Here is a 14,877-nt window from a genome sequence, read left to right as displayed (position 1 = left end):
AAAGTAGGAAAAGTAGTTACCTGGGGGGAAGGAAGAGAAAGGGAGTTTCTTTGTTACTGGTTGTAAAGTTCCGAGCAAATGTAGCAAATTCTTAACATCAGTAAAATCCAGCTGCTTTTTGTGCTTTCCTACATGTTTTAAATTTTTTATTTAAATTTTAAGTTATTTTAAAATTCTGTCAATTTTTCAGCAACCCTATTCAATTGTTGTGTGATTCCTGCTGAAATGAGTAATGCCTCCTGGAAGTCACAAATCCTTTCCCTTTTCCCCCTAACAACAGGTCAGCGGTGGCAGTGATCCCTGGTCAGCCTGGAATGCTTCCAAATCTGGAAACTGGGAAAACTCGGATGGCTGGGGCGCCAAACCAGAGGGGGCTGCAGCCCAAAGAAACACCTCCAACAACTGGGACACTGCCTTTGGTCATCCCCAGGCCTACCAAGGACCAGGTGAGGAAGGGGCTCCGCTGGTGAGGGAGCCCACCTTACAGGACATCCGAGTTACTTAGATTTAATCAAAGGAACTGTTCTCAGGCGCTCTGATTCATAGCAAACCTGTTTTTCGATGCAAATGTAGATAGTCCTTAATTATGATATTTAGTCCAATCTCAGTTACCTGCAAGGAGTCACACGTGCAAACGCTTGCAGGGGCCAGGTTCCTAAAGCAAAACCACAGTGCAGTGCTGTGGGGCTGCGGAAGGCGGAGATAGGCAGTCCTGCTCCAGCCAGCAGGTTGATGCCATCTCGGGAGAACTAAGCTAGTGGTCCTGGACCACCACAGTTCCAGAGAGACTGGAAATCTTGATTGTATCTTCCCACTTTAAGATCTTAGCAACCAACACAAAATTTTTTTTAAATCCTGGGCCAAAAAAATGTGCACAGAGATTGAATATCTCCCAGTTTGACCACTGACTTAGCTGCTCTATCTTTTCCTTAAGTACCTGTTTGACTCCTAGGTTATTAATGAAAATACCGAGGCAAAAGAGGAATTTCTAAAAGGAGAAACAATTCAGGAATTTAAAAAGGCTATTTATGTCTGCTCTGAAATTAAATAAAACAATACGAGAGCCTCCCACTGTTTTTGAATGATCCCTGTGTGAGCACATTGTGCCAAGAATTGAATGTGCTAAATGGCAAGAGACTCATCTGCAGGAGCTGTAAAGAGCGCAGGAGCTGTAAAGAGCACAGGTGCTGGTTCCGAGACAGGAGCTGGCTGCTGGCAGGACCAGGAGGCGTGGGCTGGGCAGAAACATCCAGACGAGACTGCTGACATCTGCTTCTGCAGTAACTTGGCATGGCTCCGGGAATCTTGGCCTGGATCCTTCTAATACTGTCTGTTCTCTTTTTTGTTTTGGCATTTGTCTCTCGGCCTCTCGCGGTAGCACTCTTAGAAGGCAGAGGTCCCAGGGCAGTTTCCTGCCTGCTGGTAAAGGGCCGTCAGCAGTGGGAGACAGAGGCCCAGAACAGTGGAAGAGGAGGGAAGGGGGCGGGAAGCTGGCAGCACCTTGTCTGACACAGAGATTGTTGTCAGAATCTCAGACTCCTGATGCTGGTTAATTACTACTTGTCTCTCATTTCTCTTCCACCCCCTCGTCCTTCTCTCACCTGTGTTATTATTAAGGTTAAACAATTTCTTTCCAAAACTCTATCATCCCTTTTGTCCTCCCCAGTCTTCTTGGCTTAAAGGGTCTCTGGTCTGCTTGTTTGCAAGTTTATAAAGCTAAATTTATCGATGTACAAAGGTCTGCCCTACGTACCACGGGGCGTTCTAATAGTCGGCATTTATCTGAGGTGACTCAGACCGACAGCCCTCTTCAGGTTGTTTCTGACTTGTCTTTCACACTGAAAGGCAGAATCTACAGTTCAAGCCTCGAAACCGTCTGGCCGCAGAGCGTGTACTCTTCACATGTTTATTATAATCCTCTACCCCACACCCTTTTCTCCTTTTTTAAAAAATTGATTAACCCAGTTGATAGTTGCAATCAGAAAATTAAGTCCTCTCACTTCTATTTTGTTTTTCTTTACTGACGATCTTGCGTGCCCACCTCCAGCAACAGGTGATGACGACGACTGGGATGAGGACTGGGATGAGCCCAAGTCGTCTGCCGCCTACTTCAAGGACCCAGAGTCAGCCGAAGCGGGGGGCGCTCAGCGAGGAAACAGCCGTGCAGCCTCCTCTTCCATGAAGCTGCCACTTAACAAGTAGGCTTCAGGGACTCGGGGAGCGTGACTCTGTAGAAACAGAAGATCAAAAAGGCTTTTTCTCTTTTGAGTGACTGCAGAGTTTGGGGAGTGATTTGATCATATTTATTTGGCTCTTAGCTTGGAAGCTTATTTTAAAAAATTTTTTTTTCATTTCAAAGTGAAATATTTGTTCCATTTAATCATCTGCCAAATACTGTTTCTACCTTTATCAACTCCTGACATTTTAAGGTTTCTTTGCTGATGTCACAGGGAAGCAAAAAATAATATTAATAACTTTCTTGTAAATGTTTTACTATTTATTAATCTTTTACCACGTGCCAGGCTTTGTGCAGAGCAGTTTGTATACACTCCTGTGTGACCCTCATGTCCCTCTATGGGACATATAATCTCTGTTTTATCTGGGAGAAACTAAAGCCCATGGAGGTTATAAACAACTGCCCAGGTTCACACAGGTGGGAAGTGATGTCGTCAGGGTTCCAGCCCAGGCCTTCAGCCTCCCGAGCACACGTGTACTCCACTACTGTGCCTAATGTTTCTAAGGCTTTGTTTACACTTAGATTATTCTTAGATTAAAAAAAAATGTTTTGAGCAATACTTGTAGAAACACTGCTTAGCAGGAAGGCATACTGGAAAGGGCGAACACAGACACAGCTCTGTGGGGTTCCTTGGTAGAGGTTCTGGGCGAGTCCATAGTTTACACCAGTATAGCCTGAAGGAGATGTAATTTATGATTTATCTTCAAATGCCCTACTTTAGCAGTTATATTTAAAGTAGTTTTTCTAAAATTACTAGTACTTTTTCTCAGTGTTCCAAGTTCATGATTCCAAGCAGATATCAAAGAATGTTAATCTATCTCTGGAAAAAAATTGTAAACATGCTTGATATATACCTAGATATATCAAGAGTCTAAGTTTTGATGTATGTGTATGTAAGTTTAATGAGGCCTACAAGTTCTGCTGAGTGTATTAAATAGCATCAGGTTATTAAATGAGTTAAAAGTCAGTCATTATCACTGACTGCATCCTATTTTTTAGCATCAGATTTGAAATTCTCAATATAGTCTGTCATGACTTTACCCTACCCTCAGTTGTTCTTTAAACCTAAGTACAAAGTATATTTAAAACCCATTTCAGTATAATATATCTCTCAGCCCCCTGTTGAAAATGAAGATGCAGAGACTGAGATAAATGACTGGCCGAGTCTGAGTTCTCGTAGCTGGTACGTGAGGTTCTGCCTCGTGCCAGGCCTCTGACCACCCCTCCCGTGCTCTCCACCACCGCACGCTTGCCCTCTGATTTGCTGCACGATCGTGGGGAAGTTGGGTGCCCTGTTCCAAACTCAGTTTCTGCATCTCTAAAGTGAAGGGATTGCCTTTAGTTTCAGTCCAGGTTGAAACCAATGGAAGGAGTCCTGATCTGCACCCCCACCTCTGAGGCATCCCCCTCTGTCTGTGGTGCTGGGAGCCATTTAAAATCTTACGTATTTTTATTTAACTAGAGTAATGTATAAATGACTCACTTATAACAGTTATAAATTTTTTTTTTTGATATTAACACTTTTCAGCAGTTAGTCCATTTTATATGACAGCTATGATTCCAGTTATGGAACATAAACCTTATACTAGAAAAGGAGATCAGAAATTTAAGTATATTTGGACATTACAAGAATACATCTTGATGGTACTCAGAGAATTAATAGATTGCATTGCTGTTCAGTAAGTGATAAATGAGTGCATAGTCAGCCCTAGAGTTTGTGGTCCATAAGAATGCCAAAAGGAGCGTGAAATGTGATCCCTGCACTCAGAAGCTTATAGCCTCATCAGGGCATTGTCGCCAGGTGTAATCCCAAATTTTTCCATTAGCGTTTTCTAGCAAAATTGTAGTTTCTTTAGTAAAAGTGTTCCAGGTTAGCCCATTAACTCGTGAAGCATTTAGTATATTTCCATAATTCCTCTAGGTCCATGAAATACATTTTCTCCAGGTACTTGTAGTTTGCTGTGATGTGCAGATAGGTAATGGCAGTTACGCGCAGTAAGTTTTATAGAAAAAGAAAGCTCAGGATGTGGAAGAGGCACAGAGAAACACAACCAGGGGCTGTAGGAGATACTTCCAAAGAGATGATGGAATAATTAGAAATGATTTTAGTGTATGAGAATATACTAGGGCCTTTATATAAATCTTTTCATTTAATTCCTTTATCACCTTAAAGGGTGTAGGTCATATTGGTCCCATTCATCACATAAGGAGACTGAAGCTGTAAAGGCACAAAGCTGTTAAGTGTTGGAGTTCAATTCAAACCCAAGGCCATCCAGCTCCTAGACAACTCTTCACTCGCTTGAATAGCTGTGTTTTAAAGAATGTCTGGGGAAGAGAGAATGAAGGGAGGTCAATAGAGAATGAGGAAAAGATACGGGCCCCTGAGAGTATCACATTGGCTGTTAACTTGATGTATGAATGAAACTAGAAGTAACGTAGCTGGGTTTTTGTAGAAATAAGATTTTTGTTTCCTATTTTAGGTATTTCGCTTTCTGGGGTTTTTTTTTTTTCCCTTCCTAAATTCTAAAACCCAAATTAATCTTGTCTTCTTTAGAACTAGCATATTGGATAGCTGTGCATTTATTCCAACTTTTCTTCAATTTTAGAACTTTGCTTTGGATATAGATCTCATTTCTGAAATAGCCAACTTTATTTTGTTTTGGGTCTCTTTACTAAGGAGACTAGTTTTTTTCTGTGTGTCTCATAAACTGGTTCTGAAGGCAGTTCCAAAAGAAAATGGCACAAAGACTTATGAACAGGGGCAGCTTCTTTGGGGTGATCATGGCCTCCGGAGGAAGACTGTTGAAAGGCAGCTTTAATGTAGATGTAAAAATGCCGCCATGTGGCCTTCACCCCGAGTCGTCCACTCAAATTGATACGCTCAGTATTTTCTGCCCCTGTGGCCCAGGGGACATTTTCTAGTCTGCCCTTCACTCTTCGTGTGGCAATAGTGTCTCGCATCCAGTTAAGCAAACAGAGTATCCATAAATATCACACTTTCTGGAGTCAGACTGTTCTCTTACCAGATAAAGCTTAATTAAATGACTATTTGGCCATTGAACAATCTGATTACATTAGGTTTCATTTACCACAGTTTCCTAGGTCCAGTACATCTGAAAGACAGGACAAGTTCAAACTGTTGTATTAAGTAAATGTGGACTAGAGTTGTAGAATTCTTACAAGGAAGAGCATAAGACTCACGAGCACTTGTCTTCATTATTAGATTTCCTGGATTTGCAAAGCCTGGAATGGAACAGTATCTGCTGGCCAAGCAGCTAGCAAAACCCAAAGAGAAAATTCCCATCATTGTAAGTTTGTCTTTTTTTTTTTTTTTTTTTTTTTTTTGCTTTGTTTGTAAGTAATCTCTTTTATAATACCTTAAAGCTGAGAGGGTTATTAGTCATTTGGAAAGTATTTTTAAACACATTTAATGCTCCAAGTAAGTAACTGACAATGTGTGTTAGTGTTTAAAGAGCAGGAAAGATCATTAGCATAAATTAATGCCCATCATTATATTGTTTAGGTATTCTTATTTTTTACCTTTCAGACTATTAGTAATTGAACCAACAACACCCATAGAATGTATGTTTTTTATTAATTTTTCTTTCTCTAGAGTATCCTGAAGTATCTTGGATAGGCTGTTTTTCTACCAGCCCTATATATTTAGCTAATAAACCCAATTCAGATATTTAGGTTTCTACCCTGGCAAAGTACTTGCATGTTATCAGAATAAGTTGCCTTTTCCACAATGTTGTTAATAATCTTTCTTTCAATAAACCAGCTATCATGTCATGATATGGAGCTACCAAATACAATGCCAGGAGTGCGTACACCGTTAAGAATATCTGCCTTCGAGTAGCTCATTACATGACATGACACAGGCGCTGTGGTTTCACCCAGTGTTAATTGCTGGTAGATTTTCTAGCTAGCTAGCTGCATATTTCCAGATGAAATTCTGGAAGAGAGAACCATAGCTGCCTTCTGACTCTGTTGATTTAATCCTGTAACTGTAAGTTAGGGGCAGGGCAGGAGGGCAGGGGCCCTTGAATGTAATCACCATGGACTCAAACAAGGAGGAAACATCTGATCTTATTCTGTAATCTTGGGGTCCTGGGAAACTTGATAAAATTGCAAGAATGATACTGGATTTTTTATATTCCTTATTCCTACTTCTTTGAAAAGCTTGAAATCCTAGAAACCTCCAGAGAGAAGGGCTGTGGCCAGGAGCCCTTTTCTCCTTCTTCCCTCAAAACAAACTTGAGTAATTATCTTCTGAGTGGTTAAGTTAAAGATTATTTTAGATTTGTTTTCATATTTCTTTAGACTTTCTTATAAATACTGAATATGTATCCTTGTTCTTTTCATTAAATTTAAAGCTCCACAGAATTAGGAGGCTGTGGGCTTGCCCCTCAGATGCTCAGAGGGGACTTTGTAACAAGCATGATAGTGTTGGAGCAGAGCTAAAGGACCCCGGCATCTGCGTTGTCCCACACGTTTTAGGTTGAATCTGGCCCGCGTATCCTGTAGGCCGGCCTGCCTGCCTGTGTGGGCTTCTTGTGTGGAAAACGAAGCTGAAGAAAGCCGTAGAGTCTTCAGAAAACCAAGAGAAAGCAGAGACCTGGTTCTTTGCTTTTAAGGCCCAGTAACCACACCCACTAGTAAAGTGTGGCCCTGTGGGTACTGGGCCCTGGTTGATAAGAATTGCCTCTCTTGGTCCCAGTTACTGAGAGAAGTTCCCAAAAGGTTCCTCTTAAAGATTCCTGCTCTGCATTTAAGAGCGTTTTCTGGACCCGGGCTTCCTCTTGGAGAGTCATCGTAACTTGTTGTCAGAGACCTTCAGTCCTTTATTAAAATTCTCTGGGTCCCACTCACTGTCCTGACCTAATAGCCTCTGAACTTTCCTGCCCCACCTCACTTTTCCTCCTTTCACATTTAAAAATAATTAGGACTGAGTTTACAGCAAATGAGAGTAAGTGTTGAGAAAGTTTGCTGGGATTTGACATTGTTGAGACATCCTAGTGTGTAATTTTATATTTCACAGAGCTATTGGTTTGCAATAGACTTGAAATTTTTAAAAACAGCCCTTAATTACATACAACTAAGACAGCTGGACAAGAGAGAGAAAAACTGTGTTCCATCTAGCACTCTTCTAGAGGAAAGGCTGTCTCTCCATGGCCTGAGATGCCCACATGGGAGCAGAAGGGCTTGTCCCATTAAGTGTGTTCTTTAAATGTAACCTTAACAGGAACAGAGAGCATTTATGTAACTTCTCAAAGAAGAGCGAGAATCACCCTCTAAGGACTTCTAGTCCTAAGAAGAATCATTTGATGACTTACATCAATTATATTTATCATTTCTCCATGTAACAGAATTAACTCTCCCTGCAATGTTGTGTAGGTTGGAGATTATGGCCCAATGTGGGTTTATCCTACCTCTACATTTGACTGTGTGGTAGCAGATCCCAGGAAGGGCTCCAAGATGTATGGTCTGAAGAGCTACATCGAATATCAGTTAACACCTACTGTAAGTGTCCGAGTTACCAAAACAGAATCGTGCTTGCATCGCTAGTAACAATTTGCTTTTTTCTTCATTTTCTGTAGTTGGCATTAGTAACTTCTTTCTTTCTTTCTCTTATTTTGTAGAACACTAATCGATCTGTAAACCACAGGTATAAGCACTTTGACTGGTTATATGAGCGCCTCCTGGTTAAGTTTGGGTCAGCCATTCCAATCCCGTCTCTTCCAGATAAGCAAGTCACAGGTGAGTGTGTGTGACACTGAACTCAGCGTGACAAATAAAAAGACTCCAGTTAGAGTATCCCCCATGTAAACCAGTAATGGCGTTTTCCATCCTCGAGTGGAGCAAGATGTAGGAGTTTGGAAACCACACACACGCACACGCACGCGCGCGCGCACGCACACACACACACGCACACACACACACACACACACACACAGAAGTTACCTGAACACCTAACAAGAAGGTTTCATGAAATTTTCTCTCAGAGCTCCTGTATACATATGTAGCTTGAATTCTGGCAAAGTCACTGTGTCTTTACTGCTTCATCCTTTCCAAGTCATTGTGTCTTTATTGCTAACTCTCTCCTATAAAAGAGGTATATGCATTTTTTAAATGTGAAAATGACACCTGAGAAAATAGAAATGATCCAAATAGCCTAAAATGGAAATAAAAATGTATGTCCCAAATGACGTAAACACATTACGCAGTCCAGCTGTGTCGTTTCATTAGAAGTCAGTAAACCTCAGATGTAGAAGCCATGGACTGTCGAGGTATTAGTGAAAGAGGTTAATAAGTCTTCTCCTCAGTTATCTGTATATTTAAATATTTTTGTTTATTGTTGATTATTACCCTCTCCCTTTTCTTATTTGTTTAGTGTCATGTTTCCCCCACTCCCCCCACCCCAAATAATCTAGTAAATAACTCACCGCGCTACCAGAGACCCTTGTAAATATGCAGTTGGAGAGTATTTGTTCCTGTCTGTTTTGAGAACTGTCATTGACTTTTTTTTAATCTCCAGCCTAATAATAGAAACTGGAATGTAGTTACTCAGGAGTCAGTTTATTTCTATTAGAATAAAAGTTTGTAAAGAAACTGAGCTTTACATAGAGATTAGAAAGGGTTTCCATATGTAGCTCGAAAATGTTTAGATGAATGAAACTGTAAGTGTAGAAAGGAGAGGATCAGAGATGAGAGTGAGACTTAACAGGTCAGAGCTAGAAAGGCTCTCAGAGAGGTGAGGTCATGGAGAGGCTCACCTAAGCCAGTAGAGAGAGGAGGAGCGGGTCCCCCAGAGGTCAGGGAGACCGAGACGGGTTAATCCTCACTGGCAAAAATTGAGACAGATTGTTTAGAGAGGGACTGAGAATCTTAACTAGCCGGATGGCAGAGCCAGCTCAGACGTGGTCAGCGATGCAGTGAGGTCTGTCCCTACGTGCCAGGCGTCCCACGTGCCCGGGCATTTCACATACGTGCCCTCACCTCAGGGACACGCCACAGGCCCCACTCAGTGCTGCGAGAAAGGGGACTTGAGGGTGGTTCCAGAGCTTGCTCTGTTCACATTATGAGATATGGCCTAGCTCATCTTAGATCCTAGCTTACCTTAGGATAAGAAAGTTATTCTCCTTAAAACTTGACTTTGTACTTTACTTTGTGTTATGTTTATGTTTCTCTGAAATTTTTGAAAAGATGGAAACTTGGTTTTTAAACACATTTTGATTTTGGGGGGAAAACTTCTCAAAAATTTCGAAGTGTCATAGCAGAACAGAGAGTGGGGCTGCACTGCCAGGCCGACAGGCACATCTGAGCCCTCGTGTGGGGTGACCTCAGGCAGCTCCTCATGGAGCTGGGGCAGCTGAGTGACAGCCCTGTCAGGGTGGCCAGGTTGGCGCAGACATGTCACTGCACCCCCAGTTCTGTGCCCAATTCAGATGCTCACTAACCCTCTTTTCAGTCATCCTTACTGTTTTAAATCACAGCTTTTTAAAAATTTGGATCTCTTTCCATGAAAACTTAACTTCTGCCTTTCTCCATATTTTCAAGTTTCAGTCTGTTTCCTGAATCTCCTCTCCTTTATTAACTTGATTAGCACATAATATGTGCTCTGTGATGTTTAAATAAGTGGATGAATGAGCTGTCAGGGTCATGAGGATTTCTCCTATCTCTTAGGTTTTAACACTGTTTATTTGAAATCAGATAATTCATTGCTATCTTAAAGCATCATAGTCACAGTTGTCCCATAGTAAGGTTTGGTTTTTTTTTTTTTAAAAAGTTCAGGCCTGAAGCTAAGGGGATGTCATAGAAAAGCAAGAAAGCAGCAGCGCCTCAGTCTGAAGAAAGCTGAGCTTTGATTCCCTGGCTGGGACATGTGCCGAGGAGACTGAAAAGCACAGAAGCCACTTTATTTCTCCCTTCTCTTGTCTGCCTCCTGCCTGTGATGCCCACAGGATCATCATTATATAAACTGCCCTCTCGCTTAAATCCTGGGGCAAAGGGGATGCCAAGTAGATGATGTCATGACATTTCTGTGGACTTAATAATCAATCCACGGAAAGCTTACAGCTAAGTTTTTTTTAATTTGTGTTAATAGATTTTGTTCTTTGTGGAATAATATTGAATGAATCTGGTTTTATTTCTGGGTTCCAGACTGGTATATTCACATACTTAATGAAAACCTAAGTAAGGGTCGTAGAAAATGGGAAAATGGAAATCCCTCCTCTCCCCCTTTTTTTTTTAAATTCTCTGGAACCTGATACGAAAATCCTAACAAGCGCAAGATAACATCTGAAGTCACAGTCTGGGAGTAAACTTGCTACGTCGGAAACCTTTTCAGGAGGAGTAAGGATCATTAAATTAACTAATTAATTTCAGCCAATGAGTAAGTTAGAAACTCTTGGTGCAGTTCACTCATTCATAATAGAGAATTCAGTATAACCCTTAGCTCCATGCTGATGTGTGGGGTCTTTCTAATTTATGAGGTGGGTCATCTTCTGCAGAGCTTAAGCTTATGTGTTACTTAATCTCTACTCCTGGAAAGTGCAAAATTTGAAGTGTTTTTATGTACAGGAGGTGTCCAGACCCATCATGCTGTTCCAGGGGGCCACTTTTTAGGAGGTTTTGATACATGCATTCATAATGCTCTTCTCATCAAAAGAAACTTGTGCTTATTTGTGCTTGTAATTTCTTTTAGCTTTTACCCAGCAAATGCATTCCTTTTGGTGTACAGTAAGTACCAAGAGTTTTGACAGCTGCCACCACAGTCTTGTAACCAGCAGGACATTGAAGATACAGAAAGTTCCATCACCTCCCCAGATTTTCTTGTGCTGGCCCTTTATCGTCAGCCCCTCCCCCTTATCCTAACCCACAGGAACACTGATCTGTTCTTTGTAGTTTTCCTTTTCTGGAATATCCTTATAAATGGAAGCATACAGTGTGTGTGTAGTCTGACTTTTGAATCTTTTGAGTCTGGTTTCTTTCACTGAGATCAATCTCAGATGCTGTCTGGTGAGTGTCAGTGGTTTGTTTCTTCTTCTTGGTGAGCAGTGTTTCACTGTATTGCATATACCATAGTCTGTTTATCCACCCACTCACTGAAGGATGTTTGGGTTTCCGGTTCTTGACATTTATAGATAAAGCTGCATACAAGTTTTTGTACAAATACGTTTTCATTTCTCTTGGGTAAATACCTAGGACTGGAATGATTGGGTCATATGGTAGGTATATATTTTACGTTTAAGAAATTGCCAGCTTGTTTTCCAGAGCGGCTGTACAATTTTGGAATCCCTACTAACAGTGGATGGGAGTGTCGGGGTCTCCACATCCTTACATACACTTCTGATTGTGTCGTTTTTTCTTTATTTTAACAAGTCTAATTGTCTGTGTAGTGGTGTCTCCTCATGGTTTTAATTTGTGTTTCCCTAATGACTAGTGGTGCTGAGCGTCTTTTCATGTGCTTATTTCCCTTCCATATATTTTCTTTCGTGAAGTGTCTGTTCAGGTCTTTTGCCCATTTTTTATTAGATTGTTTTCTTATTACTGAATTTTGAGACAGGATTCTTTATATATTCTGGAAACATGTCCTCTGTCAAATAATGTGATTTGCGAATAGTTTATTCGAGGTGTGACCAGTCTTTCTCTTAACAGCGTCTTTTGCATAACAACACCTTTTAATTTTAATGAAGTCCAGGGTGTCAGTTGTTGCTTCTCTGGTCTGTGCTTTAGGTGTCATGACTAGGACCTCTTTGTCTAACACAAGTTTACACTGATATTTTCCTCTAAAAGTTTCATAGTTTTAGGTTTTACGTTTAGGTCTACGATACATTTTGAGTAAAGGTTTGTAAAAGATGTGAGATGTGCTAAGGTGGTAGAGGTTTATATTATACATCTGGGCATCTAGTGGTTCTTTCACTGTATGTTGAAGAGAGTGTCCTTTCTCTGTTGAATTTCCTTTGCACTTTTGTCCAAAAATCAGTTGAACATATTTTTGTGGGTTTATTTCTGGACTCTGTTCTGTTCCTTTGATTTCTGAGTCCATCCCTTTTGCCAATATCGTACTACCATGATTAATGTAGCTTTATAGCACAGTAAGTCTTCAAATCAGGTACTGTAACTCCTCCAACTTGGTTCTCTTTCAAAATTGCTTTTGGCTATTCTTTGTCTTTTTGCCTTTCTACGTAAATTTAAGAGTCAGCATGACTTTATAGTCAGATAGCTATAAATAATCATGCTGGGATTTTTATTGGAATTTCATTGATTCTTTAGATCAGTTTTGGGAGAATGAAATGTCTTCTAATCCAAGACCTTGAGTGTATCATGTTTGCTTTCCATACAGGGTTTTGTAGTTTTCAGCACACAGATTCTGTACGTAGTTTCATAGATTAATATGTAAGAATTTCATGGGGAGGGTTCTATTGTAAATGGCACTCTTTGTTTTTTTAATTTGTTTTCCAGGTGTTTGTCGCCTCTGGAGATACAGTTGATATTTGTGTATTGACCGTGTATCTGCAGCTTTGCTAAAACTCACTAGCTCCAGAGGTTCTTTTGTGAATTCTTTGGGATTTTTTTTAATGTAGACAGTCTCGAAACAAAGACAGTGTATTTCATCCTTTCCAGTCTTTGTGCCTTCTGTTTCTATTCCTGCCTTATTGAGCTGATTAGGACTTCCAGTATAATGTTGAATAGAAACGGTGAGAGCAGACATCTCTGCCTTGTCCCCAGTCTTAGGAATAAACCATTGCCTTTCACCATTAAATATAACGTTAGCTGTAAGGTTTTTGTAGATGCCTGTTTATCAAGTTAAGGGACTTCCCTTTTATCCCTAGTTTGCTGGTAGTTTTCTTCATGAATGGATGCTGAATTCTCTCAGATGCTTTTTGTGCATCTGTTCTGTGATCACATACATGCACACCCCACCATGCATGATGAGTCTTTTTTTTAAAGAATGTTTTTATTTTTTAATTTTTTTTTTAGTAGTTGGGAAAATTAAAGGCAGGTTTGGTGAGATATGAAAATTATTTCAATTCAAATTTCGGTCCTAAACAACGTCTTACTGGAGCACAGGCCTACTCCTTGGTTTCCGCCTTGTCCGCAGGTGTTTTTGCACTACAGTGCGGAGCAGAGTGGCTGCAAAGCCTCTAAAATATTTACTATCTGACACACGACGGAACAAGCCTGCTGGTCCCTGCCATAAGTCCTCCCCATGATGAGTCTTTTTCATTCGCTGCTTTCCGAATTTTCTTTTTGTTTTTTCTTTCAGTGGTTTGATTCTGTTGTATCTTATTGTGAATATCTTTATGTTTATCCTACTGAGGTTTGCTGAGCTTCCTGAAAGTGTAGATGAAAGTTTTCCGTCAAATTTGGGAAACTTTCCCCCATGATGTCTTCAAATATTTTTTTCTTCTTTCTCGCTTCTCCTTTGGGGGCTCCCTTTACAAGTATGTTGGTGAGCTTGATGTTTTGTGAGGCTCTGTTCATTTCACGTCAGTTTTTTCTGTTTCTCAGATTTGATAACTTCTATTGATCTATCTTCCGATTCACTGATTCTTTTGTCGTCTTGAATCTGCTCTTGAGCCCCTACAGTGAATTTTTAATTTCAGTTATTTTCAATTCCAAAATTTCCATTTGATAATTTTTTAAAAAATTCTGTCTCCCTCTTGAGAATCTCTGCTTGTTGATTCCTTGTCCTAGTTTTCTTTAATTTTTAAAACATGGCTTCCCTTCGTTCTTCAAACATATTTATAGAAGCTACTTTGTTTGCCACTTAGTTTTGTCTTTTTTCAGCATCTGGGGACACAGAGACAGTTTCTATTGACTGCTTCTTGTTTTCTCAGTATAAGCCATACTTTGCTGTTTCCAAGCATATTTCTTAATTTTTGTTGAAAATTGGACATTCTAGAGAATATATTTTAACAGCTCTGAGTTCTATTTTTCTCTTCTCTGAAGGTCATTGTTGTTTCTGCTTTACGTTTGGTTGGTTGCTTGGTAAATAACTTGCCTAGGCTAAGTCTCTGAAATCTGTTTGCCCTAAGTCAGTTATTTTTGTTATTTCTTTTAAGTTTGGCTTCCTAGGGTTCACCTCATGTCTGTAGATTGATGGTAAGCCTACCTTAAGCCAGTAAGGCTTCTGTCCTTTGCTGACGAATCTGTGTGTGGGTAGGGAGCACATTCAAAGCTCAGATTATTTCAGATCAGCCACCCTTTTACTTTCTTGTAGGTCCTTTTGTGTCTCCCTTGCATGTGTGTGCAGCCTCAGAGTTGGCCAAGGGAGGGTGTGGCTGTCTTGGACCCCAGCTAATCTCCGCTGTTTCTGCACACAGCCTCCACCAGGATCATGCTTGTCTCAGCCGTGCAGCCTTACCTAGTTAGCTGTTGGCCCTCCCTGTTCACCAGCCTCTGGGTTGTCACTGCCACCAGCACCACGTCAGGGCATCTCCCACTGCTCCAGATTGAGTGCACCTCACCAGGGAAGCTGAAGCCGCCAGTCTTCACAGCCTACTCCGCCCTGGCAGAACCACTTCCACCAAGTGTGGGTGGAGAGGTGCAGAGGCAGCAGAGGGAGATGGGAGCGGACCCAGGCCGGAGCACCACAGGTTTACACTTCTTGCCAGAAGTTCAGCAGTTTTGCG

At 40.9% G+C, this 14,877-nt stretch overlaps 1 protein-coding gene across 1 annotated transcript in view; it reads left to right on the top strand.

The window, feature by feature from the left end:
• The window catches only part of SNX9 (sorting nexin 9), a 95,215-nt gene that overhangs the window by 59,561 nt on the left and 20,777 nt on the right, over positions 1-14,877 (top strand). The window contains exons 5-9 of the mRNA XM_031456611.2: positions 281-446; positions 2,048-2,198; positions 5,460-5,544; positions 7,634-7,759; positions 7,879-7,996. Of these exons, the coding sequence (XP_031312471.2) occupies positions 281-446; positions 2,048-2,198; positions 5,460-5,544; positions 7,634-7,759; positions 7,879-7,996 (646 nt within the window). The remainder of the gene's footprint in view (positions 1-280; positions 447-2,047; positions 2,199-5,459; positions 5,545-7,633; positions 7,760-7,878; positions 7,997-14,877) is intronic.

The sequence above is a fragment of the Camelus dromedarius genome, chromosome 6 (genome assembly GCF_036321535.1).
Source record: "Camelus dromedarius isolate mCamDro1 chromosome 6, mCamDro1.pat, whole genome shotgun sequence".
NCBI lineage: Eukaryota > Metazoa > Chordata > Mammalia > Artiodactyla > Camelidae > Camelus > Camelus dromedarius.
Note: the sequence above shows the minus strand (reverse complement) of the source record. Positions and strands in the feature narration are given on the sequence as shown.